The sequence below is a fragment of the Pogona vitticeps genome, chromosome 7, assembly GCF_051106095.1.
Source record: "Pogona vitticeps strain Pit_001003342236 chromosome 7, PviZW2.1, whole genome shotgun sequence".
Taxonomy (NCBI): domain Eukaryota; kingdom Metazoa; phylum Chordata; class Lepidosauria; order Squamata; family Agamidae; genus Pogona; species Pogona vitticeps.
The window spans coordinates 14,312,779-14,337,059 of record NC_135789.1 but is presented as its reverse complement, the minus strand read 5'-3'; the positions used below and the strand labels follow the sequence as shown (position 1 = coordinate 14,337,059).

Genomic DNA, 24,281 nt, shown 5'->3' with positions numbered 1-24,281 from the left:
CAAGGATGCTCCCGCGCACCCGTTGCCATGGCAACTGCATCCCTCCATTCTCTCTGCTGGAGCATCCTTGGGAAGCCATCCTCTCGCGGAAGGGATGCAGGGTTTTTAAGGGGGGGGGAGAGGAGAAGAGAGCGAAACAAAGCAGCTCTTCCTTTGCCGGATTTCACTAGCTTGGCATTTTTGGAGGGAGTAGCCAACGCTTTCCCTCCCAAAAACCCTCCCCTCACTCCTGAGGCTACCATGAAGGGCTGAACATTACAGGCATTATTTCTCCACCCCACACACACACACCTGTGGTCCTTTTAAAATAGCTTTTTAGCAGGGTGGTTGCTTTAAGACGCTGTGTTTCAAATTTAAAAATACTCTGTATGCTTTAAAGACAGAGAAATACATACATACATACAATCTTTCAGTTTACCATAGTCTTTCGAGACTGAAGGATGCCCAAGATTTAATCTTTCAGTATTTAAATTTTAAATACTGTACTGTTTAAGACACACATACACATGGACACACACACCTTTTAAAAATACTCTTTTAATCTTAAACACGGCATACATATATAAACACACACTTATGCATGTATATACTTTATGTATATAATCCCACTGGTTCTTGAGAAACTGCGTTGCTTCCAACTCGGGATAATGTGTGTGTGTGTAAACATCTATCTATTGCACTAAAGACTGTGAATATTCTCCTCTCTCTTCACTCCCACACAGCACAGAAGTCTTAAATATGCAAATATATATAGGAATTCCGGAAGGGTCTTGCTGGTGGACCCACACCCCAACTCCACCCAAAATGAGAAGGGGGGTAGGCGCTTCCGCCGTCAAACTGACAAAAACCACACGCCGGGTCTGTCCACTGAGCTATTGAGTTCTTTTAATGTTTTCTCTTTTTATAACAATTTCAACACAGTGTTGTGCCTTGGTGTGTTGTGTGAGGGGTACACGCAACAGGGTGTGAGCATTTCGCACAGTTCAAGAGTGTCAACGGCTACAACGAACACAACGTTTTCTTCCCGATCGTTGGGAGGGGGAGGTGAGAAAGAGCAGAGAAAGAGGTTTCAGCCACTCTGTCCCCCCGAAGACAAACCCCCCCAGGGGAGAGGGGGTTGACTTGCTTTTCGTGCCCTGCTCCACTGGTTCTTGAGAAACTACGTTCCTTCCAACACGGGAGAAAAAAAATATATATATAAAGCACTAAAGGTGGTGAAAAACATTCTTCTCTCCCCCCCAAAAAAGTACTTTTCCTAAACACACAGCACAGAAGTCTTAAACATGGGGGCTGATCCCATTTTGGGAGGCAGGGCAAAACGAGAAGGGCAGGAGGGCTGGGCACAACCAAGCTTAGAAAAGTTACTTTTTAAAAAAATCACAAGGCCCAGAATGATTCTTCAAAATAAAGCCACTTTTGCCCAAGCTCTGACCTCCCGTCCACTTCCCTTCTGGGCCCTGACCTCGCCAGGGAAATGTAAACACCACACAAGGGGAAAGGGGGTGTGTGTTTATTCCTATAAATAATAATAATAATAAAAAAAACAAACTTTCAATATGTTAACAGTTTTGGTTTCTCTTTTTTTTTAGCAAAAAAAATACAAAATAAGACATTTAAGAAAAAAAAGTATCAGCACACTTTTTTCCTCCTTCCTCCTAAACAAAAACAGAACACAAAGGTTTAGTGTCACATTGCAAGGGGGTGGACTTTTCCTTCAACTCCGGAGGGGAGGGAGGGGGAAAAAGAGCAACACCAGAGGGCAGGCAGCAGAGAACACGTTCTGGGGAGAGGAAGCCAGATTTTGGGAGTGCATTTGGCCGATTTCTGTAAAGCCACCTTGGGAGGACTAAAAGCGCAGGGACGGAACGACAGACACACACCCGGCTGAGAGTTGCCAATGCAAAAGAGGTAGAAGAAAGGTGGAAAGAGGTTTTGTTCTTCCGGAAGAGGCTGCCTCCATGTGGTTCTGTCGGGGGTCTTTTAGCTGCCCCCCTCCCCAGAGGAAAGAAACCACCAAACTCTGTGGGGCCTGTTCAAAACAAGCGTGGGGGTGGAATCAGCCATTAAGGCTGTAGCTCCCAATTTGGAGGGGGGAAGAGCCACAGGCCCCCTCCCAGGGAAATGGGAGCAAAGAGGCCCCCAACCAGGGAGAAAAAGCATTCCGAGATTGGGGGGGGCTGAAGGGCTTCTTAGGGAAGGAAGCACCCTCAGCCTTATTCACAGGAATGCAATCAGACCTTTCATCCCCCCATCCAGCCAATTCTCAAAAGCTGCACTGGGGCCCAGATTTGGGGATGACACTCCGAGGACCCCCCAAACCCCTGCTTAAGAACAACCAGGAGCTTGGCTGCTGCTGGACATGGTCTTTTGGCCCAACCAAGGTCCAAGGGGAAGGCGGGGAAGACCAGAACGCTCCCCCCCCCAGCAAGAGACAGCAGACTTCAGAAAAACCAAACTGCATGCCGAACTGGGCACCCCCCCAGGTGGGCTGTTTTGAGAGGGGACTGCCCCCCACTGCCACACACCCCCAGCAGAACGTCAACAGCTGGGACTGCAGAGCGCGCCATACAGCAAAAAGGACTCATCACTCAGGGTCCAGGGAAGCAACCCCAGATGCTGAAGGCCTCTTTTCGGGGGGGGGGGGGACAGTAAACCTACAAGGGGAGCACCATGCAATTTTCCTTGGGTGGGGGGGACAGGGGGGGCTTTTATAGACTCCTCCAGGAGGCCCCCTCCCTTCCTCTGTGCTTACCTGGGAACTAAGAAGCAATGGGGATAAACATGCAAAACGAACCAGACAGAACAGCGAGGGTGCCTTCAGTGGCCGGAGCTTCAACACTAAACAAACTCCCCCCCCCAAAAAAAAAGTCACAGACTTGCCGGGTTTGATATCCTGGCTCCAGGCGAGGCAGGAAGTGCCACATCTCTCTCTCTCTCTCCTGACATTCAGAGAGGGCACAACAGCTGGAAAGGGGAGCCTTTCCTTTTTACCAACAGCTGGAGAGCAAGCGAAGGAAGGAAGGGGGTGTGAGGTTGGCTCAGGGCCGCCCCTTCTCCCTCCCCCTCCTTCAACCTGTCCCCTCCCACACAAACCAACCCTAGTCCAAAGCGCCTCTCCAGGCTCACAAACACACACACACCCCGCGGGGGGGGGGGGAGCCCCAGCTCAGAACTCCACTTTGCAAGCCGGGAAGGTTTCGTCCTGCATGGCCACCGTGCTGTTGCTGCCGAGCACCGTGACGCCCAGCGCTTGCTGGCGCTCCAGGGTCTCCGTGTACCATTCGTGCATGACCAGCGAGTCGAAGGTGGGGATCAGGGTCACCTGAGGGAGGGGGAAAGAAAAAAAGGGGGGCACAAGAGTCAGAAGCCTCCAACCACAATAGGCACCCCCACCCAGCCGTCAACAGCTGCCAAGAAAGATGCTGCAGGGCTGGGAGACAAACCAGAGTTTGTCAGCCACCTTGCGGCCCTCCTGCTTTTTCTGGCCGGCCCATAGTCGAGGAGGATGGGACCTGAGGTGCAGCAACATCTGTAGAACAGGACTCCAGGAAGTGGATTTTGCACCGTGCTAAGAATCAGACCACCCTGGGATGAGCCAAGAGGCCAGAAAGATAGGACACCCACCACGCACACCCCCCCCAAACAATGACCCCAGAGGGAAGGGGTCATGTCAAGAGAGGTGCCCACCTGGGTGTCCTGGCCCCACTGCTGCTTCCCGGCCAAGAGGGCGTCCAGGATGCTCCGCATGACGCTCTCCTTGAGGTGGTCCTCGCCGCTGATGACATAGCACTGGGAGCGGACATGGCGGAAAAAGTCTTCGTCCACCTGCTGGGCGCTGGCCGAGCCGGGAATGTAGGCCAGCTCCAGGTAGACTGGCAGGCGAGGAAGGCCCAGCTTGGTGCCTGCGGGAGAGGAGGAGACATAGTAAGCACCCGCTGTGGGCACAGGAAGATGCGAGAGAGAGAGAGAGAGAGAGAGACAGTGTGGAGACTCCTGTCCCCTTTTTTGAAGCGCTCTCCCCTACCCCCAATATCTGGCATTGTGAGCAAGGGGGGGGCAGTTGCTCTGTTTCCAAAAGTCTCTCTCTCACACACACCCATTTCAAGAGAAGAGGAAACTCCTCCCTACCTGCTGGAGAGAACCTTCCGCCCCCAGATAGGGGCCGGCTGCTGGTGCTTCGCTGACCCATGGAGGCCCGGCTGTCACCGCCGCCCCCACGGGAGGGGAAGGGGTCGCTCCTGCCAAGGGCAGGGGCCCAGGCTTTCTCTCCCCCACTGGTGGCTGAGGAAGGCTTGGCCCGGCCGCTGGGGGCGCTGGTCTTGGGGGGCGCAGAGCCCCCCCGTGCAGGGGGTGGTGCCCGCTTGGCCTTGGGGCCCCCTTCTCTCTCAGGGTCTACCATGCAGATGCCCGGCTGGGCCGGGAGGGGGCAAGGGTCCTTCAGGACGGCCGGGAGGGGGTCGCGGATCCGGGCCAGGGTCTCCGGGTCGTCGTCCGAGTCCAGGCCACCGTCGGCCGTGATGGAGGGGCACTCCTCCATGGCGGGAGGAGCCTCTGAGTCTGACAGGGTGGGCAGGGACTCGCTGAAGGAGGTGGGGGGCGTCTCGTCCGCGACGGGGGGCGGCCGGCGGCTGCGGGGTCCCTTCCGGGGGTAGACGAGGGGCTTGGTCAGCTCCTGGGAGAAATCGCTGCTGTTGGACATGTCTCGGGGGCTGCCGCGGACCGAGGGGGACCGCTCCGACTTGGGGTGCTCAAACTCGCAGGGGGACACCAGGCAGAGGTCCACGTCGTGGGGGGAATCCGAACGGCGGCCGGACCGGGGCAGGTGGTGAGCGCCGGGGGGTGGGTGACAAGGACGGAGGGGGAGAGACATCCCGGCTTTGCCCACAGCCGCCTCTGCCTCTCCGGCCCGGAGGTTCTCCGCCTCCTCCTGCGGGAATTCGCTGACGGGGGGCAGGACTTGCTCAAAGGAGATAGAAAGCGATTCGTCCATCTCGGTCGAGTGCGGGGAGCCCACCTCGGCCGGCAGGGAAGGGGTGGTGAGGGTGAGGGACGCGTCCGGGACCAGGCCGGGGGAGAAGCCCCCCGAAGGCTTCTCCTGGGAGGACGTGGAGTTGTCGCAGGAGGCCTGCGGGCCGGGGCCCTCTGACCGCCAGGGGCCGAGGAGAGAGGCTGGGGCCTCTGCCATCACGGCGTCGTCGTCGTCCCCCTCGGGAGACAGGTGGAAAGGGGTGTGCCCGGCGCTGGCCAAGGCGGAGCTGGCGGGGGACATCATCTCCAGCGTCTTCTCTTCCGAGCTCCCGCCGCAGGCTTCGTCCCCTTCCAGGCAAGGGTTCAGGTCCGTCGGGGTCAGCTCCAGGTGGACGCTCCGGTCGCTCTTCGGGGTCTTGGCCAGCGGGGAAGGGGGGCAGACGCCTTTAAGGGGGGAGCTGGCCTCCAGGTGCCGGAAAGGCTGAGGGCTCTCCGGGTTGGCGGCCGCTCCCGGGCCGTTCTGGGGATGCGCAGGCCTGTTCCCAGCGATAGCCGCACCTTCCTGGGCCGAAGGCTCCAGCTCCTTCTCGGTGGCGGTGAGGCAGCCTTGGGGTCCCTGACAAGGCACCCCCTTCCCCTGCACCCCATTCTGGGGCAGGGCCTCCGACGGGACCCCCTTGGCGCCGCCAGAGATCTTCTGAGCCCCATCCTTGGACAGCTTAGCTTTGGGCTTGTCTCCCTCCTTCTTGGGAGTGGGGACGGTCTTCTTGAAGCTACCCATCTTGCTTGGGGGCCGTTTGGGGGGCTCTCCGCTTGGGGTCTTCCGAGAGGGAAGCAGCTTGGCTGCTTTCTCGTCCCCTTTGGCCTCCTCGCGCTTTGGGGTCTCCCTCTTGGAGGGGTCGGCCTTCCCCTCCTTTCTGGCCGCCTTCCCCTCCTTCCGGGCCGCGTCTTCCTCCTGCGGGACAGGATCCTCCTTTGCCACCAGCTTCTTCGCGTCCTTCTTCACCGGCGGCTTCTCCTTCAGCGGCTTGGGCTTCTCCACAGCAGACTCCGCCTTCGAGCGAGGCTCTCTGCCCTTCTCGTCTTCGACACCCCCCTTGGACGAAGCCTCACCGGGGACCTTGGTCCTATCCCGAGCACCGGCCGCCTTGGGCTCCTTCATCTCCTTCGAGACGGGCAGGCTGGACTCCACAAGGCTCTGCCGAGACCCCGACCGGAGGCTCTCCTGGCTCCCGACCCTCTTCTGCTTGGCCTGGGGGGTGGAGGAGGAAGAGGAGGAGGAGGAGAGCGACTCCAGGTCCTTCTGGGTGACCACCGGGTACCGGAGGAACTCCAAGTGCTTGACTTTGTCCAACCCGTCCAGGATCTTGCCCTGCGGGGTGCAGCCGGGGAACAAGACCCGGACGATCTTCTCGGTGGGGCTGACGGGGTGCCAGACCAAGAGGGCGCAGACGGAGGTCAGGCACTGGAGAGGCATCTCCAGCCCCTTGGGGTACCCATTTCCGCACCACTGCTGGGTCAGGAATTCTAGCTCCTTGCTGCCTTTCACCGGGTTGAGGACGTACAAGTCCAAGCGGCCCACGCCCATCTTCTGGAAGAGGATGATGGGCTCTGCCTTCGGGCCGGCCTCCCTGAAGAGGGGCTTCGGCTTGACACCCAGCCGGTCCAGGTACTGGAGGGCCAAGCTGGCCTCATCGCAGCTCTTCAGGACCCCCGAGTCCCCCTGGATGGCCTTCAGCTTCTCGGAGGCGTTGAGGAAGACGACGCCCAGCTCGGGGGAGATGAGGTTCTTCATCCAGTCATCACTCGGGGAGCCTTGGGAGGAGACGTCCTCCTCCACCTCGGCCAGCTTCCGCTGCAGCAGGCTGTTGATGCCCGGCAGGCTGTCTGTCCCCACGTGGGTCACCAGGACGGCGTCAACACGGTCCAGATGGCGCACCAGCTTCCAGAAGGAGGAGCGGGGGTTGGAGCCCCCGTTGACCAAGATGTTGAAACCGTTGACGGCGAAGAACGCTGAGTCACCCCGCCCACCGGGGAAGATGTAGCAGCACGGGCGGGAGAGCTTCAGGAAGCCGACGGTGCTGGGGGGCTCCAGCAGGTCGAAAGGGGATGGGGGGTCCAGGGACTCTGAGAGGTACTCCAGGAACTCCTGTAGCCCTTCCATCTCGGGAAGGACAGCCCCCGGGTTGAAGCGCAGCTCAATGAAATCCTGCAGGTGGTGCTGGGCCAGCTGGGGGGACTTCCAGGCGCCGAAGTCTGGGCAAGCCACGGTCAAGCTGGTTTTGGCGGCTGGATCTGCGGAGCTGAGCAGCTCTCCCACCTGGCGACGGAGCCAAAAGGGAAGCCAGAGAGAAAGAAAAAGTAAGAGAGAAAGAAAGGGAGTCAGAGTCCAGGTCCTGAGATCATGAGCCGCACGTGGCCCCCACAGACTCAAAGCCCCTCTGCCTCTCCACTGGGGGCAGGTGTTCCAAGTCATGCCGGCTGGAAGCTGCCAGCTCCGGGCAGGAGGGAAGCCAGTCTTTCTCACCTCTTTGTCGGCAAAGATCTGGAGGAAGTCCCGCAAGGAGAAGGAGCCTGTCTGGAGCACCAGCTCCCCGGTCTCCTCCACGCAGGGGCCGGCCAAGATCAGCAGCTTGTGCCGCGCGGGGTCAGTGATCAGGTTGCGGAGCTGGGAGAGGGAGAAAAAGAGAAGGAAAAAATAAAGGAAGGGAGAAAACGGGGAGAGAAAGTCAACTGCCCAAGAGCCAAGGGCCACAGTTGGGAACCTGGCCCGCTTACTGCCAAGCTCTGTCCACGAGGCCTCTGCCCCAACCACCTGCCTCTGGGTGTTAGAGGAATGCTTCCAGCAGGAAATGGGCACCCCGCTTTCAAAGCACTGCCACCCCAGGGAGGAAGCTGTGGCTCTTGAGCCTGGGGGTGGGGTGGGGGTCTCACCTCATCGCAGATGGACTTGTCCGATGGGTTCAGCAAAACCAGGGTCTCCAGGACATCCCCCCGATGGTGGAGGGCCCGCTGACCTGCCCAGAGCAAGAGAGAGAGAGAGACCCACACACAGGGGATGAGTCTGGGCGCTGAGGAGCCTTCCTTAGCCTCTGTCTCCTGAGAATCCGAAGAGGTTCCTTGGACCAAACTTATGGGCTTCAGCACCGACCGTAGAAGCAAAGGGGCTCCCGCCCGACGAGAAGGCTTTCACTGCTCAAACAAGCCCTGAGGGGCCGTTTGGAGCAGAGGAATCGATCCCTGAACGGGTGGCTTCTCGCCGCAGTCGCTCGCCTCCAGACGTGCTGGAGACTTGTTGAAAGGTTGATGACCCGCCTCGAAGGGAGACCTCATCCAGACAGGGGAGTCCCAAGGGGGGGGGCTGTTTCTGGCCAGGGCTGCTGGGGATCAAGCCCCTGCCCGTACATGGAGACAGGTCCTGCCCGGAGAGTCCCAAAGCCCAGGAAAGTGAAAGAAAAGGTCTCTGGCAGCCTTCTAGGAAAAGGGGCTGGGGATCAGGCAGGGGAGCGTGGGGGGGAAGCCCAAGCCCCCCTCCCTCATGCCTCTAGGAAGTCCCTTTGCCAACTACCATGGGACCAGCCAGGTGACCAGGTGGGGTGTGTGTGTAGGGGAAGCCACAACACGTTCTTCAAGGAGGAAGCCTGGCCTCGGGCAGCCAAGGAAGGGGAGGGGGCTGGCCCGCTGGAGCCCAAGAAGCTGCCTGCCTGCTTTCTCCCCCCCCCCATCGCCTGGGGAAGAACAGCTGCTGCTGCCTCTGTCCAGCCCAGGCGTCAGCTGACTGAGGGTGGCCCAACAACGGGAGCTTTTGTCTCTCCAGCGAAGGCAAAACAAAAAAAGTTGGCCTTCCGCGGGGAAGCACAGAGAAGAGGTGGCCGGGCCCTGCAGGGCTTGGCGGGACGGGAGGGAGATGAGAGCAGTCACTCTCAAAGATCCCAGGGCTGCCAGTGCAAATCTCTGGAGTCATCCAGGGTTGCTGGGGGCCGTGCTGATGGGCGTCTGCTTGGGGGAGAGAGAGGGGAGCGGGTCTCGGGCGCAGCGGGCCCCGGCATCTCCTGCCCTGTCCCAGAGCTCTCCCTCTGGATCAGGGAGGGCGGAGCCGGGCAGGAGCCTCACACGCCACCCCACGCCCACCGACGGCTGTACCTCGCACGAGATCTGAGAAGGTGGCGGAGTGGCGGGAGACGAAGAGCTTCAGCTGCTGGTCCAGGTTGCAGGCCGTGAGGTCGATGTCCCAAGACTGGATGCCTGGCCAGAGAGAGAGACAGAGAGGATGGAGGAGGTCAGAGGCTGCCCAGAGTGTGTGTGTGGGAGAAGCAGGCCACCAAGGTCAAGGTGAGGCCTCCAGCCCACTCTCTGGCCCCTTCCATCGGGGGTGCCTGCTCCCCCCCCCCAGACATTGACTGTGCCCTGACGGGTGGGCCACTCTGTCCCACCAGGCCTGCTTTCCACTGTGTCTTGCCAGGGGCTTCACTGGCCAGCTCTGGACAGGAGCTGAAGGCCCCCAAGGTTAAGCCCCCACAGCCGCTTCCACGTTCTTCCCATTCCTTCCTTCCTTCGCCCAGAAACACCTCCCTCCATGGGTTTTCTCCCCTAGGAACCAGGGATCTCAACTGGGGGAGGTGTCACTGCACCCCACCCCTGTAAAGGAGGGCGCCCGCTACTTTGCGGCTCTCTCAAGAAACTGCGGAAGCAAAGCATGGGGTGAGCACCAACGCAGCAGCAACGCGTTAGGAAAGCCGTGTGCTGGATCTTCTCCCCGGAGAACGAGGGAAGGAGAGGGCCTTGCGAGTCGGCCCTTCAGGCTTACATAACAGCAACGCAGCCTGCATCCGTGGAGGAGATCCGGGAGGACTCCAGCTCCTGCCCGTGAGTCCACATATACACACGGACACCCCTGTGCTGCACGTGGGTTCTGCGGATGCGCCAAAACCCAGGGCCTTCCAGAGGGAGCTTCGGAGCCCCCCCCCTCCGGCCGCCCATCTCCTGGTTTTCCTGCATCCTGCCTTCTTTTGGCACCAGGCCTTTTTCCCCCTGGTGTCGACGGAGTTCTTGCTTTCTGCTGAGGTGGGCTTCTAAGCAGAGGAAAAGCAGGATTTGCCCTGAATAAAATAAACAGGCCAGCTGGTTTCTGGGCTGCTGTGGCTCTCTCTACAGAGCACAGACAGAGTTCTGGCTCCTGTCCTCTGAATAGGCCAGCCACAGAGACTGGTGAAACGTTAGGAAGAACAAGTTTAAGAACGCGGCCAAACAGCCCGGAAAACCCACAACTACCATCATCAAAGCCTTCGAGAATACAAGGAAAGAAACGCTGACGTTGGGAAGAGTCCCCTGCATCTGTTTCCTGTTTGGAGTCTGGATAGAGGAAGTCCGTCCAGAAACAGAAAAGGTCCTGGCCGAGGGAGGCGAAAGCCGAGACGAGGCTGATTAATGGGCCTCTCCACGCAGAAGAGGCTGGTCCTTCAGCCGGCAGGGCAAGAAACGGGGAGATCCAGCGCCTTAGCCTCAGCCCACCGCCCTCGGAGCTGGGAAGCCGAGTTACGTAAACACGGGAGCTAATGCAAAATCATCCTCTCTGTCCCCAGAAGGACAAGGCAGCCTCACTTTCATTCGGAGACGTGAGGCCACTCCGGGATCAACGCCTCATCCCTGGCTCTCGGGGGGGGGGGCTGATCCAGAGGGAGCCGCAAGCTGCTGGGGGCAGAGGGCCACCTGATGCCACAGAGCTGACTCACAGAGCTTTCCTGGAAGAGGGGAAGGCACTGTGGATGGGCCAGGATTTGTGGTCTTGACCCGGCAGCCGCTCCAAGACACAAGAGCCGCTTTGCCCTGGGAAGGAGAGGCCCGTTAACATCAGGTGCAGCCGGAGAGCTGCCAAAGACTCGGGAAGGTGAGGCGCAAACCACACACCCTGCCTGCAAGCCGAGGCAAGTGGCGCACCGGTCCTTCCCCTCCTCCTCCTCCTCCAGGCTGCTAGCAGAAGAGGCACACCTTGGCGGCAGGTGCATCAGGCAGGGGTGGCTCAGCCTCCCCTGGGGCCCTGAGGGGATGCAAAAGCAGACACTTGAGCAATTAGCAAAAGGCAATTTACTCCTGGAGAACAATTAAAAAGGAGGAGAAGCAGACTCTGCCTCATGCCAAAACAAAGAAGATTCCCATCCCTACCCTTGGCTGTCTTGCCCTTCACAAAAATCAACTCCTGGTTGGGCCAAGCAGCCATGGGACAGGCTGGCACCAACTCCACCCCACCCCCAAGTGTGAAGCCCCAGCTCCTGCCCCAGGGCTTCCAAGCCACATGAGGTTGAGAGGAAGGCGGAAGGAGAGAGTCACCCCCCCCAGCCCCTCTACAGCCTCTCCCTCCCCCCCCCCCCGCACATGGACTTGCTGCCTTCTGGGGAAAGGCAGGAGGGGGTCACTGGAGCAGAAGCCAAAATCTGAAGCCACCTTCCCCTTCCTCCTCCCTGGTGAATACCACCCTTCTTCTCTGTGGCCCTCTGACAGCCAGAGAGGCTGGAGGCAGTGGGGAGAAAGGGGGGGTTGGCGACCGGAGGATGCTGGCGCCCAAGGAGCAGGGCCCAAGGCCATGTTTGGCGTGGGAGGGGGCTCCAGGAAAACCACACACCACACAGCGCGAGGGGATCACGCGCCAGTGAATCAGGGAAGCTGCTGAGGAGCAGCTGCTGCCCTAACAAATCCAGTCAAGTGATGGCCTCTTGACTCTCTTGCGCCCAGTTTCCTCAGGGGGGAGGGGAGGAGCAGAAGTGGGAAATGGTTCCCACTTTCTTAAGGGGGGCAGAAACAGCCCCATGAGAGCTCTTAAGAGGTAGCAGAGATCCCCCCCCCTCACTCTGCCCAACCACCAAAAAGCACCAGGATTCTGAGTGCAGGAAAACAAAGCCAGCCCCCTCCCCTGGGATGGATCCTGCAGCTGCTAAGGCCGGGTCCCGCAGCCACGACGGTGGGGCCGGCAAGGGCCAAGTGGAGTAGGATCATTTTCTGCTGGTCCGCCACGAGGAACTTAACACGAAAATCAAGACGCCCGCTATCGTGGCCGTCTCGCTCCCTTGATTCTATGCGGAACCAAAGCAGCCCAGGAGAAAAACTCCCCATCACATCCCCCCTCTTTGATCAAACAGGACGGTTTCTGCTTTCCTCCAATACACTTCTTTCTCAGCGGGGGTTTGTGGACGTGCGATGCTGTCTTGGCATCGAGGCCAATGTCTGAGGTCATCTTTTCTGCAGAAAAATAAATGACTCCACCAAGACCCGGAGCTCACTCAGCACAATACATTAAACCTCCCCCCCAAACTTGTTAAAGCTAACACTGTTAACAAACCCTGCACCCCGTGTCTCACACCAATCTGTCACTTTAACCCTCTGGGCATGGAAGGAATAGCATCTTCACACCCTAGGAAGAAAGTGCTGTAGGTAACTGCTGGATCGCTCAGGGATTGAGGTTCTCTGGCTGTGGAGCCTGAGGTTGGGAGTTCGAATCCCCCAATGGGCCTTCTTGACAAGGGCTGACCTGGATGATCTTTAGGAGTTCCTTCCAGCACTGCCATTCTAAGATTGTTATTATTAAGTTCCACTCTGTGCAGCAGTTCTGAGCACAGGTTGGACAGTGAAAATGTGTCTGCATTTTTTTCGGTCCAATCTTTTCATGCCGTACGAATTTCCAAGACTGTCTTGCTGTTGGTTACCTCATTCCTTAGTAATGAAATGTTAATCTTCTTTTTAAATACAGTATATTCTTTATAATACCATTTGGCTTCTTAGGATACTCCTTACAACCACTTTGTTTGCTTGGGGGGGAGGAACCTTTTATTAAGTGTCAGGGTCTGGTTACCTTCCCTACATGCAAACAAACAATTGTTTACATTTATTTTTACTATTTCTTTGTGTTTACAGTACAAAGGGAAGTGCTTAACCCAGACAGTTGATACGAGAGGCGCACTGACCCGGGTGAATTCGCCTGTCCATTTTATGCACCTAGGCAACTTTGATTCCACTTAACATGCGACCCTATTCCTGTTTATCTGAAAACCAGTTCCCTTCCACAGGGACCAATTCTCAAGGGTGACCCCAGGAGAACCACCTTATTTGCACTTATCTTGATCTAAAGGACCAGTGATATAAAACAGCCAGTGTGTTACTTATATTCAATGATTGCTAAAATGTTTCATCACTAAGAAAGACCGATTCCCAGCCAGCCTTACTACTTCTTTTCCTGTCTTACTCAAACAACAAAGGAAGTGATTCACTGAGCTGGGGACTATTGCAAGTGGCTCAGTGACAATCTTGGTTAGGCCTGAAAGCAAACTTATACTATTAAGTTAATTAAAAGATCATAATGGGATTGTGTTTTCTATCCCTGTGCAGGTTCCCACTCTGGCCTTTCCTTATTTAATGCCCCCCACCATTCTAAAAGGTTCCCCTCCTTGCATTCCCTTTACTTATCCTCCACAAACTGTCCCCCATAACTTTGCTTCCCCTACTCATGAAGAGGTCTCTGCTTTTCTCTTCCTCCCTTAGCCTACCTCACAAAGCTGTTCCAAGGAGGTTCAAGTAGGGCTGAAGAGAACAGGAAGCAGGGGGAGAGAAAGAACCTGGGAACTTTCAAATGGGAAGAAGGATATTCAACTCCCAGAGCTTGGAGTGGTGAATTAATTACTTTTGCCTTGGACTACAACTCCCACAATCTTCAATGGCTATCAAAAGGATGCTGGGCTCAGAAGTAAAAAACCACAAAGGGGAAAAAGTTTACTTATTTTGGGGAGGTGGAAAAAATACAATTGCTGGGATCCAACACCCTATAGCCCCCGACCATCCTAGTAACCATTCCAGATTTGGTCAGCTTTATGCCTTGAAAGCAGACCTACCTAGCTATGCAAACGTGCACGTGAGTGTGTGTGTATGAGAACATATGTGTTTGAATGCAAATTTCACATACATATAATATATAAATTCATCACATATACCTGCTTATACACATATGCGTGTTTGAAATGCACCCATTCAGAGACACGTATCTATGCATGCACACGGGCAACCATGCATGCAAACACACGTGTTCCCCAATTTCTCTCGACTTCCCCAAAGCTTCTTCACGGCCTTTCCTTGCATAGACCCCCCCTCTCCCCATGTGGCCCCCTCCCCACTTCCGGCCCCTCCCTTCCCGCACTTCCGGTCCCCTCCCCCCTCGCCCCCCCTCACCGGCTCTGACGGCCCCCAGCACCGCCCTCCGGAGCCCGGCCCGGCCGCCCCCGGGCCCGAAGACCACCACCAGCGAGAAGCGGCCCGAGGCGGCGGGGAGGGGTGGCTCCCCGAGCCCCGTCCCCGCGACGCTCCCGCCACCTCCCGCAGCCGCCATCTTGGTTGGCGCCTCCGAGGCGTCCGTTGGCCACGCCCTCTCGCCGCCCGGGCTTTGAAGGCGCGCCCGAACGGACCACGCCCCCACCGCGTCACCGTCGGCCAATGCGGAGGGAGGGAAGCGGGCAGAGGGCGTGGCTATAGCGCCAGCCCTGCCGCGCTCTGGTTAGGAGGGAAGGAAGGAGGCGCTACTGAGCATGCGCGCATCTCTTCCCTGGATGAAGCACGTGGTCGAAGAAGCTAAGAATAGGAGGGGGTCGGCGGAAAGGGCGTTTTCCTGACCATGTGCAAAGCGCAGTCACGTTTCTCCCCGTCTTTCCCTGCTGGACAAAACAATAATAATAAAGAGAGAAGGCTAGAATATAAAACGGGGAACTTCTCTGAGAACCAGCAAAATCATCCAAGGGGTATTTTAAAAAAATGGGGAGATTTTGGAAATAAAGGCATGTGCAGAGTACTTTCCCTGAAGGAAACTGAAGGACGACTTGAAAAGGCCTCTGCACTTGTAGAGTGGCCACCAAGAAAGCCCTTCTCTATGAATAAAGGATGGAAGGGGGTGACTGTAAAGAGGAAACTGGGCATGTACAGAGTGCTGGCTCCAGAAGACGCTAAAAGAAGGAGGAAGTTCTCTGGCAGAGGGTGTGAATTTTAAGAGGCACCACAACCCCAATAACGGTTAACAACCATCAAGGAAATTAGATGGACGCAGGATGAGATCCTGTGGAAGGTTTTGCAAAACAGACCTTGAACCAAGCCTTCTCCCCAGTGACCCCCACGTGATCCTGTGCCAGATTATTCAGATGTAACCCCCCCACCTGCCTGAATGGAGCTTACTCTCAAGGAAGCCACCACGAGGACCAGGCACGGATCCTGGCCCGATCTGTGTCCCCCCTCAATCCTAAGCCCCCCCCCCTTATCCAAAAGAGACTGGCTCACAGGAATTCCCCCCATTCAGCACAGCCCATGAAGAAGGATGATGGGAGCTGGAGTGACAGAGCCTCTGGAGGGCCCCCCAGCTGCTCACTCCCCTTGCAAACAGAGGCTAACTCTTCCCTCTTAAGGGCTCTCCCGAAAAGAAGCCCTCTGTCTGTTTAAGGGAGGTCGGTGCAGCCCCATCTGCTTTTCTGTGGCCGCCTATAAATAAAAAAACCCTGAGGACTAGGGGCCTGATGAGTGTTTGTCCTGGAAAAGAAGGGAGTCATCTTTCCCTCCAGTGTTTGGCTTCACCTTTCCAAGGGGCATGCAGCGGTTCCTCCTTGTGATGCTGGGGGTCCAGCTGCAGGGGTTTGGCGGCTCCTCTTCCTCCTCCTCCTCTTCCTCCCGGCCTTTTTGGGAAGCATCTCTGCTCAGCTGTGAGGACACCGGCCTCCATTTCCTCCTGACCCCAGAGCCCAAAGTGGTCTCGTCCAAATCCACAGTGAGATTGCTGGGTAGGTTGGGAAACTCCAGGGTGGGGGGTGGGGGTGGCGAAGAACATTAATCATCCTACATCCTGTTAAGAAGAACCAGGATTCGCCCTGCTTCTTTGAGACTTCTTCCTTTTCATCTTAAAGGTGGTGGCTTCTTTCGCATCCATAGCCAGGGCCCTATGCATTGTGTGTTTTTTTTCCACATGGGAAAATTGACTCATTATGCTCAGTAACTGCCCTCCGTCCTCCCCCCACAGCCCACTGGATTTCCCCCCCCCCCAAAGAAAAGTTTCATTTCAAAGCAGGGGGGAAAGATTTATAGTACGAGAAGAGGATTCTGGGATTTGTAGTCCAAGAAACTTTAATCCAAGCGGTGGGAGTTTGGAAAAGAGGTTTTTTTTCCAGCAACGCCGTGGGGGAGCGGTCTCCATGCTCCGAAAATTCTCATCGGGCTTTGCGACTATCCCCCGCTTGAGAGAGATGATGATGGGAGGTTTGGCCGTGTCTGAAGACTGGGATCCTTTAAAAAGACCCGCCTTGGACAGAGAGCGTGGCTGAGTTTACCAGGGCTTCCTCCCTGGCAGGAGGGTTGTAGGATTGCCCTGAACCCTAAGGACTAGAAGCCGAAGCAAGCGCCTGAGGCTGAAGCCCGGGGACAAATTTGTAATCAACTTGACGCAGATTCTTCCCTGTTCCCCCCTCCCCCCCAAAAAAGATGCCAGAGGTGATCCACACCTCCTGAAGAATGACTCCACCTGCGGGACGTGGGTCGCTCCCAATCCGGACGGGTCCATGGTGGTGAAAGCGGCTGTGGGCGGCTGTTACGTCAAAGCCCAGGTATGACCTTCCCCCCGCTCCTCACTGTTGAGGAGAGAAGCCAAAGGGCGTGCTCCTCTGCTCTCGACAACAACCCTGCGGGGTGGCACAGTGAGAAGTGATTGGCGGGTTGCCAGGACCTACATCCGAGGTGAGAAGACCCCCCCTCTTTTTTTTGCATGGGGGAAGGCATGATGGGAGCTTGGCTGCCGATGGGTCAGCCACGGTCCTTCCACCGCGGTCTAGGGCGGGAGCTACCGGACGACCGTCCAGATCGAAGGCCCCGGAGCTGACGGACGGAAGACATCCTATAAAGAGGAGCTGAGGTGCCCAGAACCGCTTCTCGGTAAGCACCAAGGAGGCCTGGGAGGCTTTTAGGTCCACCCCCTGAACCCCCCCCCCTTGAATGAAGCCCATTTGGAAAGGAGTTTCTCAACCTCTGGCTGGACTGTGTGCCGCTTGGTGGCCGGACGTGGGTGTGCGGAACTCATGGCCACAAGACACCTCGGTCTGGTTTGGCCGGATCAACCTGCCCCGGCGTGGATTTCTGACTCGCCACTTTCTGTCTTGAGATGGAAAAGACCTTCCTGGCTAGTCCCAGATGCTAAAGGAGGTGATTTTAAATGACTCAGACTCCGGCATAAAGGAGGGCTCTGATATCACAAAGGAGTGAGGTTGCAGCAGGGGTTAAGGTGATCCCACACACACTTCCCTCCTTCCCCCCGTTGAAGCTAGAAGGGGGAAGGTGGATTATGTTGTCCCGACTATGTTCGGCTTGACGACCGTGGCGTCTCTCCTAGTGGCTCTTCAGCCGCTGGGGACGTGGGTCTCTTCTGCCGGTCTGGGAGACGCCGGTAATTGGGGAACAGGGAGGCTGGTGCTGGTTCGGGTTACTCTTGGATGTCCTGTAAGGTCCTGAGCAGGTGGATTACACCTGTCAAGAAAAAGCCGCCAGCGGAATAAGGACTTTTGGGGGCAGGTCTTCTATCTTCAGCTTCTTGGACCTTCAGAAACCAAGAGATTGGGAAGCGTCCAGAAGCTCCAAACTAGCAGGACCGTGGCGGACAGAGGATTTGGGGGGATTGTGGTCCAGGATCGCCTCCTCCTTTCCCCCCAAACTCTGGGCCAGGAGCAGGCCAAGAATCGGTCTTGTTGAATCATCTTCCGTGGGCTTTTCCCCTTCCTCTCTCTCTCTCTCTCCGTCAGCCCTGGACAAACCCGGCCCCAGCCTGTGTTCGGGGGTCCGGGCGGCCGACAAGCTGCTTTGCCGGTCTAGGACCGTCCCGCAGGCGGAGTGCGAGGCGCTCGGATGTTGCTACAGCCCCCGGGACCGCTTGGCCCCCTGCTACTACGCGCACAAAGGTGAGCCAAAGGTGGGAACCCAGCGTGGCCTTGAGGGCATGAACCGCCACGCTCTCTCCGGAAAAAGGGAGCATCCGGCTAGCCACACGTCTGGAGGGCCAGGTGGAGAGAGAAAGTGGCCAAGGGGAGGCCCCTCGCAAGCCCGAAGGCAGCACTCCAACCCTGATAGGATGCTCTTTCCAGAATATGATGGAGGACGGGGTGGGGGGGGGAAGAGAAACGGCCCATTTAGGCTGGAGAGATGGGTTTCCCCACTTGCCTGCCTTCTCTGTCCTCTCGGGCCCCCAGTGACCGCCCACTGCACCCCGGATGGCCGCTTTTCCGTCGCCATCTCCCGGAACGCGACCTTCCCACCCCTGCGCTTGGATTCGGTGCACCTCGTGAGCAGCCAGGGACAGGCGGGTTGCCTCCCCATTTCCAGGACCCCCATGTTCACCTTGTTCCAGTTCCCTCTCTCGGCCTGTGGGACGACCTTCAAGGTGAGGGGAAGGGAAGGTGGAAGGGGGTGGTGGCTGGACTTGAACTCCCCACTGTTTGAGATCCTAAGCCAGCGCAGGTGGGCTAAAACCCGGAGCGGGCGCCTGGTATCGGCGACCCTCCGAACCTAAACGCCTCGGCATGCTTCTTTTCCTGTCTAGGAAATGGGAAGCCAGCGCGTGTACGAGAACGAGCTACTGGCCGACAGGGAGGTCATGATCTCTCAGTCTGGATCCATCACTCGCGACAGCGAATTTAGGTGATGATAGGCCAGGAGTGAGAGGGAGGGAGGGGGAAGCCGGGGGGGGCAGTCCTCCAGGACCCCCCTCCCCGATGGTGGTAGTGCTTGGATGCAAGAACAGCCGGGGCCTGCAAAGTTGCTTTTCAAGAGTGACTCCTTCTCTGTCCTCCTTCGCTGCGTTTGAAGAGCGATGGGCTTTGGTTCCTTTTGTTCACCGTGGGGCCAAATGCCTTCCTCTTTTGGGTTTCTTTCAAAATCAACCTTATGATAAAAGAAGCTTGCAAAATCCATTCAAAATCCTCCCCGACACGGGGGGCTGGGCAGTGTCGGTGGGGGAGACGGAGCTCAGCCCCAACCCACCCACGTCCCTCTGTGCGTCTCCCACTTGCCCACAGGCTGACGGTCCGTTGCAGCTACTCGGCGGAGGACTCTCTGCCCCTTGGTGTCCAGGTGGCCGCGCTCCCTCCTCCGGCGGCCGTCGCCCAACGAGGACCCCTTACCCTGGAGATGAGGATCGCTCAAGGTGGGCGAAGGGCCGGCAAACACACCCCACCCCGGACTAGCAGAAGCTACCCTCTGGGTGCCAAACCTCTCTGGTTCTGGATCCTTTGCTCTGTTTTGGGGGCCTCCCTCCAAGAGCCTGGGTTTACTTTCCTGAACACCCTGTTGCAGAGCTCCTCCGGGTGCAATCCTGGCCATGACAGGGGGGGTGGTGTTCAAACGGCCAGACCGGCGCAGGAGTGGGCCCTCGGCCGGTCCAAACGGCCTCTTTCCCTCCCTCCCAAAACTCCAGATGAGACGTACACCTCCTATTTTGCCGACGCCGACTACCCTGTGGTGAAAGTCCTCCGGGAGCCCGTCCACCTCGAGGTCCGTCTGCTCGGGAGGGAGGATCCGGCCCTGGTTTTGCTCCTTCACGACTGCTGGGCCACCCCGAGCGCCAACCCCCTGCAGAAACCAGACTGGTCCCTTCTGGAGGCCGGGTGAGCAGGGGCAACCGCCCCCCCCCCAAGCTGGCTCGGGAACTGAGCCCGAAACGTCTGGAGCGCCGGGAGACGGGTTACTGGCTAGCCGCTCCTTTCTCCTGGTATTCCTTGGCAGCCATGAGAGCTAGAAACTTGGCGGGAGTTTTTGTATGTTTGTTTCCTCCTCATCCTTGAGAAAGATGTCTTGTGCGGCCCCTTGTCGTGGAGTTCCCGGCGGACCGCCTGAGTTGCCCGATTTTCCTGCCAGGTGCCCGTACAGAGGAGACAACTACCAAACCCGGCGAGTGCCGGTCGGGGCGGACGTGGGCCTGCCATTTCCTTCCCACTATCAGCGCTTTGTCGTGAGCACCTTCACATTCGTGGATGATGCCTCCCGGAGGATGCTCACCGGGCCGGTAGGATTGCTGCTGTCTTGACTCTTCGTCCCCTCAGGAGTGGGATGTCCTCAAGGTGGCAATCCCGGGGTGGGGGGAGATTTCTGGATGGCCTTGGGGGAGCGCGCTGAGAGATGCCAGCCGTAGGTGCCCGCTTTCTCCTGGGAGCGGATCCTGCTCTTGAATCTCAAGGGGAATCGGGGAGAGTGGGGTGTAATTCTGCGTTATGGATTCTGCCCCTAAACCCAAGCTCTTTTCTCTCTCTCCAAATTTCAGGTGTACTTCCACTGCAGCGCCTCGGCCTGTGTTCCTTCCGGGCAGGAAAGCTGTCACCTTCCCTGTGATGCCACCGCCCAGTGGAGAAGTGAATCTCTCTTCATTTATTTATTTGGAGGGGGGGGAACTGGTCAGGATGCTGCTCCGGCCACAGGCTCAAGACAGGCCTCCCTCAACGTCTTGGACCTCTCCTCCTCCCCTGGGACGGGTTTTTTTTTGGGGGGGGGAACCGCTTTTCGCATGATCCCACGGCCGGGGAGGTCTGCATTCAGAACCAAAATGGGGGTGGGTGGGGGGAGAACCCTTTCCGCTCAAGGGCTACACCTCCCATTGGCACTACTGAATGGGGTGGGGGATGAAGAAAAGGGTCCAGCCAGTACCCAGCATGGCTGGCTGTCCGAGTGTGACTCCCCCTCCCAGTCCCACCCGATCTCCAGGTCAAATATCCTGCCATGGCGTTGGGTGGGCGGGTATGCCAGCCTCAGCAGTGACTGGGGTCATCTTCTGAACCCCGATCCGGGACCGCTTCTCTCCTCCTTCTCTGGATCCAGGCCGAAGATCAGCGGAGGGCTCCCCTCAGCCGGAGGAATGGTGGATGCTCGTCACCTCCCGGGGGCCGGTGGCCTTCTTTCACCAAGCTGCGGAGGGGTTGATTCCCTCAGGTAAGGGGCCAAGGCGAAGATCTGTTGCTCTGCATGTCCCCCCACCCCCGCCGTCCCTTCTCTCTCTTCCCAGTTTCCTAAGCCCCTCGCTCTTGATGCAGGCAGAGTGGGGCAGAGACCTCTCCCCCTACAGATCCACAAAACGGGGGTGAGTGGATTCTCTTCCCGAGTTCGCCGTCCTCTCACAAGCCTGCTCTCCCTTCTCCCGCTATCTCCCCATTGTCGCCCCCCCACACACACAGGGTCCGGGATGCTCCAGGAAGGCCGGATGCAGTGGGACGACGCCTTGTCGCTGGTTGCCGGCGTGGTTGCCCTGCTGGCCGTGGCGACAATGGCCTCAGTGGTTCTTCAGAGGCGTTGGGGGAGAGGCGGCCCGGGAGAGGGACGGGCCCTTTCCTCCGCATAAGGAAATAAAACGATGGCCATCCCAGGCAAGCGGCTCCTCTGTGCTTTCTCGGACGTGGCGGGTCTCTGTGTGGGGAGGAGAGGTCGAACTAAAAAGTGTGAGGCAGGCGTGGGTTTGGGTCCCTGGAGCTTCCATGCCGTCGTGTTTGCAAAGTCACCGGCTTTGGCTTCTTAACGAAAAGGAGGCTGTGCTCCCCTCCCGTATTGGCCATTTAGGGGCTGCCGGCCGGGGGAATTCAGCCTCAGTGATGTTGAGGAACGCTGGGGGTTTTCCCTCCTCCAGCAGCTGCTGAGGGGGGTGGGGTGGTGGTTTTGGCCCCTCCAGAGAGGAAAATAGGCCTGAGACAGGGGTCAGAGGGGACCCCCTTGCAGGTGGGCTCCCGGCCCCTCTCATTCTCTCCCTGCTTCCACTCCAAAAGGGCAACCAATCTGATTTTTAAATGGGAGGTTTGACGCTCTTTTACCTGGGGACTGGAAAATGTCCTAAGTCTGGTTCCAAAGGACCCTTCTCGTCCCCTCACTTGCCTCCTGCTTTGAGCAAGCACGTCGGTTTCAGCCTCAACAAACACTCTCTAGCACAGCCCGGTTCTTTTTATTTTTTTATTTTCTCTCCTTGCGTCTTGTGCGCCGAGGGCTGAAGGATCCGAGCGACCCTCGGCCGCCACCCACTGGAGACATCTTGAGACCAAGGAAAGGTTTTTTGGCCAGGGAGGAAAGAAAACCTGAGCCATTCCCTCCACCTGGGAAGAGACAAGGGGACGGTTAGGGGAGGTCTGTGCCACGTCCCCTCTGGTCTAGGTTTGGCTACTCCTGCTGCTAAGTCTTCTAGACTTTAAAAAATACCATATTTTTCAGTGTATAAGACGCCCTCATGTATAAGACACCCCCCTTTTTTCTAACCCAAAAGTAAGCAAGTGTAGAGGGAAAGGGATCAAAGTCCTGCAGGATCTCTTTGATCCCTGCTTTCCCTTCCACTTGTTTTTGTTCTCTCCTCAGCTTACTTCCGTGTATAAGATGACCATCAATTTTTATTCTAATGATTTTAGGCAAAAGTATAGTCTTATACATGGAAAAATACAGTATTAGCTGAATTATTGAAATACTCTACCTCTTTCCAAACACTGGGACACGAGACAGGGCACCATAGAAATAAAAGATAGGTGTCGTACAACCACAGTGGGCTAAGTCTCGTGCGCGTGATGTCTTACTAGATTTATTTTTTGATTTGGGGGACTGCTACTCCCACCCACCCACCCTCCATCAAGCCACAAACATGTCCTATCTATAGATCTTCACTATTTGGAAGTAAATCTAGGTACAAGCACCTCCAACCTTGATCCCACCGCCTGTTCAATGGGGCTTCTCTTTCGCTCCAGGGACCAGCTTGGCTTCTTGAACCCACCCACCCCCTCCCTTTGCCCAAAAGGGGAGCTTCCCATCATCACCTGTCCTCCGGGAACCCCTCCTGGCCCCCATCCCGAGGTCTTCCTCACAAGCACTTCAGGATGTATAGGTTGCAGGACATCCCCCGCGGGCAGTTGCAGAGCCGGCCGATCCGGGAGCCCTTCCGCACAGCACAGTGTTCACCAGCATCGCACTGCAAAAGCAGGGAAGAAGTATCAGGTTTTTTTCTGTGAACGGTGAAGCAGAGGGATCCTGCTGCTACCATTCTCTGAGGTTAGGGGATACAACTTTTTGGTCCATTTCATTTCTGGTTATCGGCTCGAGAGCTCAGGAGCCGAGGTCTCTGGGCTGCAGCCCAAGGTTGGGAGTTTGATTCCCCACCATGCCTCCTGGACAGGGGCTGGACTGGATGATCTTGAGGGTCCCTTCCAGCTTTACAGTTCTAAGATGAGGACTGGCTCACAATCTTTAAAAGTCAGCCAGAGGGAACGATTTGACCACCCAACCGAAGGCTAGCCAGGCCTTGAGTCTGGACCTTCTGAGTCTAAAACCACTCCCTGGAGACTTACAGGAGAGTTAGGCCCCCCAACCCTAAAAAAATTAGTTTTTCACCATTGCATTGCAATGCATTTTAATCTGGAAGTGGGAAGGAGAAGCACTTCTCTCTGGAAAGCTACTGCCCCCTCCTTTGAGGCCTCTCCGGGATGTGTGTCTTTCTTACTACTCACTGCCCCCCAGTTCCTCAAGCCCAGCAGCGAGTTCGAAGCACGGGCCAGGGTTTGCTGCTCTCTCCCATCCCTGCAGGCTTACCGAAGGCACCCAGCTCAGCTTCTTCTCGATGGCAGGTAGGCACCGGTCCCTCAGCTTCTCCAAGACATCCTGCAGGGCTCCAAGCTGCAAATGGTGAGCCATGGGTCACCTCAGAGAGCCCGGCAGCGCCCGGCTGAACATCCTGGGCTTTGAGAGCTGACAAGCGCGCGGGGAGAGCGGCTGCCAGCCAGAGCAGGGCAATGGGTGTCGCTGCGGGCAGAAAGCTGGCCACGCACTGCTTCCCGCACCCAGGGGCTGTGCTGACCGGGAGTCTCCGACCTGTAATATTTCATGCAGCCGCAAGTCTCCGATGTGGCACGAGAGAGAGAAGAGGAAGGGTGTGTGCCAGAGAGACACCGCAAAAAAGACTGGGACAGCTCACTCCCTCGTCCACGGTGTGCAACACCCAAACCTTGCCACCTGAGGCAGCTGCCTCCCCTCTGGCCCTAAAACGGGCCCGCCTTTGAAGCGAAAGAAGGAACAGACCATTTGCCTCTCCAGTCCCCGAGGTTTACTTAAACACCCACAGCTGCCTACCTCTACCCACCCGCCTGCCCTCTTACCATGGCTTCTTCCTCTTGGCTTTCCTGGAGGGCGCTGGCCCCGCCACCCCGGATCTGAGCCGATTCCTCACAGGCTCCCAGGAGTAAGAGCAGGCAGCACCCGAAGCAGAGGGAAGGCACCCTGGCGCTGGCCATGGTGCTGAAGCCGGGCTCCCTCTGGCC

General features: G+C 57.3%; 3 protein-coding genes across 3 annotated transcripts; 1 reads left to right on the top strand and 2 right to left on the bottom strand.

The window, feature by feature from the left end:
- Positions 1 to 519: 519 nt before the first annotated feature.
- Positions 520 to 14,375, bottom strand: MAP1S (microtubule associated protein 1S). Its single transcript, XM_072977986.2, has 7 exons — positions 14,179 to 14,375; positions 9,112 to 9,213; positions 7,903 to 7,985; positions 7,496 to 7,636; positions 4,129 to 7,288; positions 3,688 to 3,902; positions 520 to 3,322 (listed from the first exon to the last, which is right to left on the bottom strand). Exons 1-7 carry the CDS (start codon positions 14,333 to 14,335, stop codon positions 3,167 to 3,169), a joined length of 4,014 nt encoding a protein of 1,337 aa, XP_072834087.2. The 5' UTR covers positions 14,336 to 14,375; the 3' UTR covers positions 520 to 3,166.
- Positions 14,376 to 15,421: 1,046 nt separating this feature from the next.
- On the top strand, positions 15,422 to 21,395 carry LOC110072704 (zona pellucida sperm-binding protein 4). The gene is made up of 12 exons (XM_020781253.3): positions 15,422 to 15,764; positions 16,459 to 16,580; positions 16,806 to 16,905; positions 17,766 to 17,921; positions 18,210 to 18,400; positions 18,560 to 18,657; positions 19,035 to 19,162; positions 19,433 to 19,622; positions 19,873 to 20,020; positions 20,276 to 20,363; positions 20,827 to 20,937; positions 21,180 to 21,395. Exons 1-12 carry the CDS (start codon positions 15,575 to 15,577, stop codon positions 21,341 to 21,343), a joined length of 1,686 nt encoding a protein of 561 aa, XP_020636912.3. The 5' UTR covers positions 15,422 to 15,574; the 3' UTR covers positions 21,344 to 21,395.
- Positions 21,396 to 21,928: 533 nt separating this feature from the next.
- LOC140701671 (cocaine- and amphetamine-regulated transcript protein) lies at positions 21,929 to 24,281 on the bottom strand. The gene is made up of 4 exons (XM_072977984.2): positions 24,120 to 24,281; positions 23,557 to 23,640; positions 22,788 to 22,939; positions 21,929 to 22,082 (listed from the first exon to the last, which is right to left on the bottom strand). Exons 1-3 carry the CDS (start codon positions 24,252 to 24,254, stop codon positions 22,832 to 22,834), a joined length of 327 nt encoding a protein of 108 aa, XP_072834085.2. The 5' UTR covers positions 24,255 to 24,281; the 3' UTR covers positions 21,929 to 22,082; positions 22,788 to 22,831.

Bases quoted from the DNA above. Each gene is read 5' to 3' on its own strand.
- LOC140701671 (XM_072977984.2), bottom strand. From the start codon at position 24,254: ATGGCCAGCGCCAGGGTGCCTTCCCTCTGCTTCGGGTGCTGCCTGCTC. The intron at 23,641-24,119 runs GTAAGAGGGCAG...CACCATTTGCAG, and splicing joins GCCAAGAGGAAGAAGCCATG to CTTGGAGCCCTGCAGGATGT. The intron at 22,940-23,556 runs GTAAGCCTGCAG...CTGCTTTTGCAG, and splicing joins AGCTGAGCTGGGTGCCTTCG to TGCGATGCTGGTGAACACTG.
- MAP1S (XM_072977986.2), bottom strand. From the start codon at position 14,335: ATGGCGGCTGCGGGAGGTGGCGGGAGCGTCGCGGGGACGGGGCTCGGG. The intron at 7,637-7,902 runs GTGAGACCCCCA...TCCCTCTCCCAG, and splicing joins ACAAGTCCATCTGCGATGAG to CTCCGCAACCTGATCACTGA. The intron at 3,323-3,687 runs GTGGGCACCTCT...CCCCTCCCTCAG, and splicing joins AGTGGGGCCAGGACACCCAG to GTGACCCTGATCCCCACCTT.
- LOC110072704 (XM_020781253.3), top strand. From the start codon at position 15,575: ATGCAGCGGTTCCTCCTTGTGATGCTGGGGGTCCAGCTGCAGGGGTTT. The intron at 17,922-18,209 runs GTGAGCCAAAGG...TCGGGCCCCCAG, and splicing joins CTGCTACTACGCGCACAAAG to TGACCGCCCACTGCACCCCG. The intron at 18,658-19,034 runs GTGATGATAGGC...ACTTGCCCACAG, and splicing joins ACTCGCGACAGCGAATTTAG to GCTGACGGTCCGTTGCAGCT.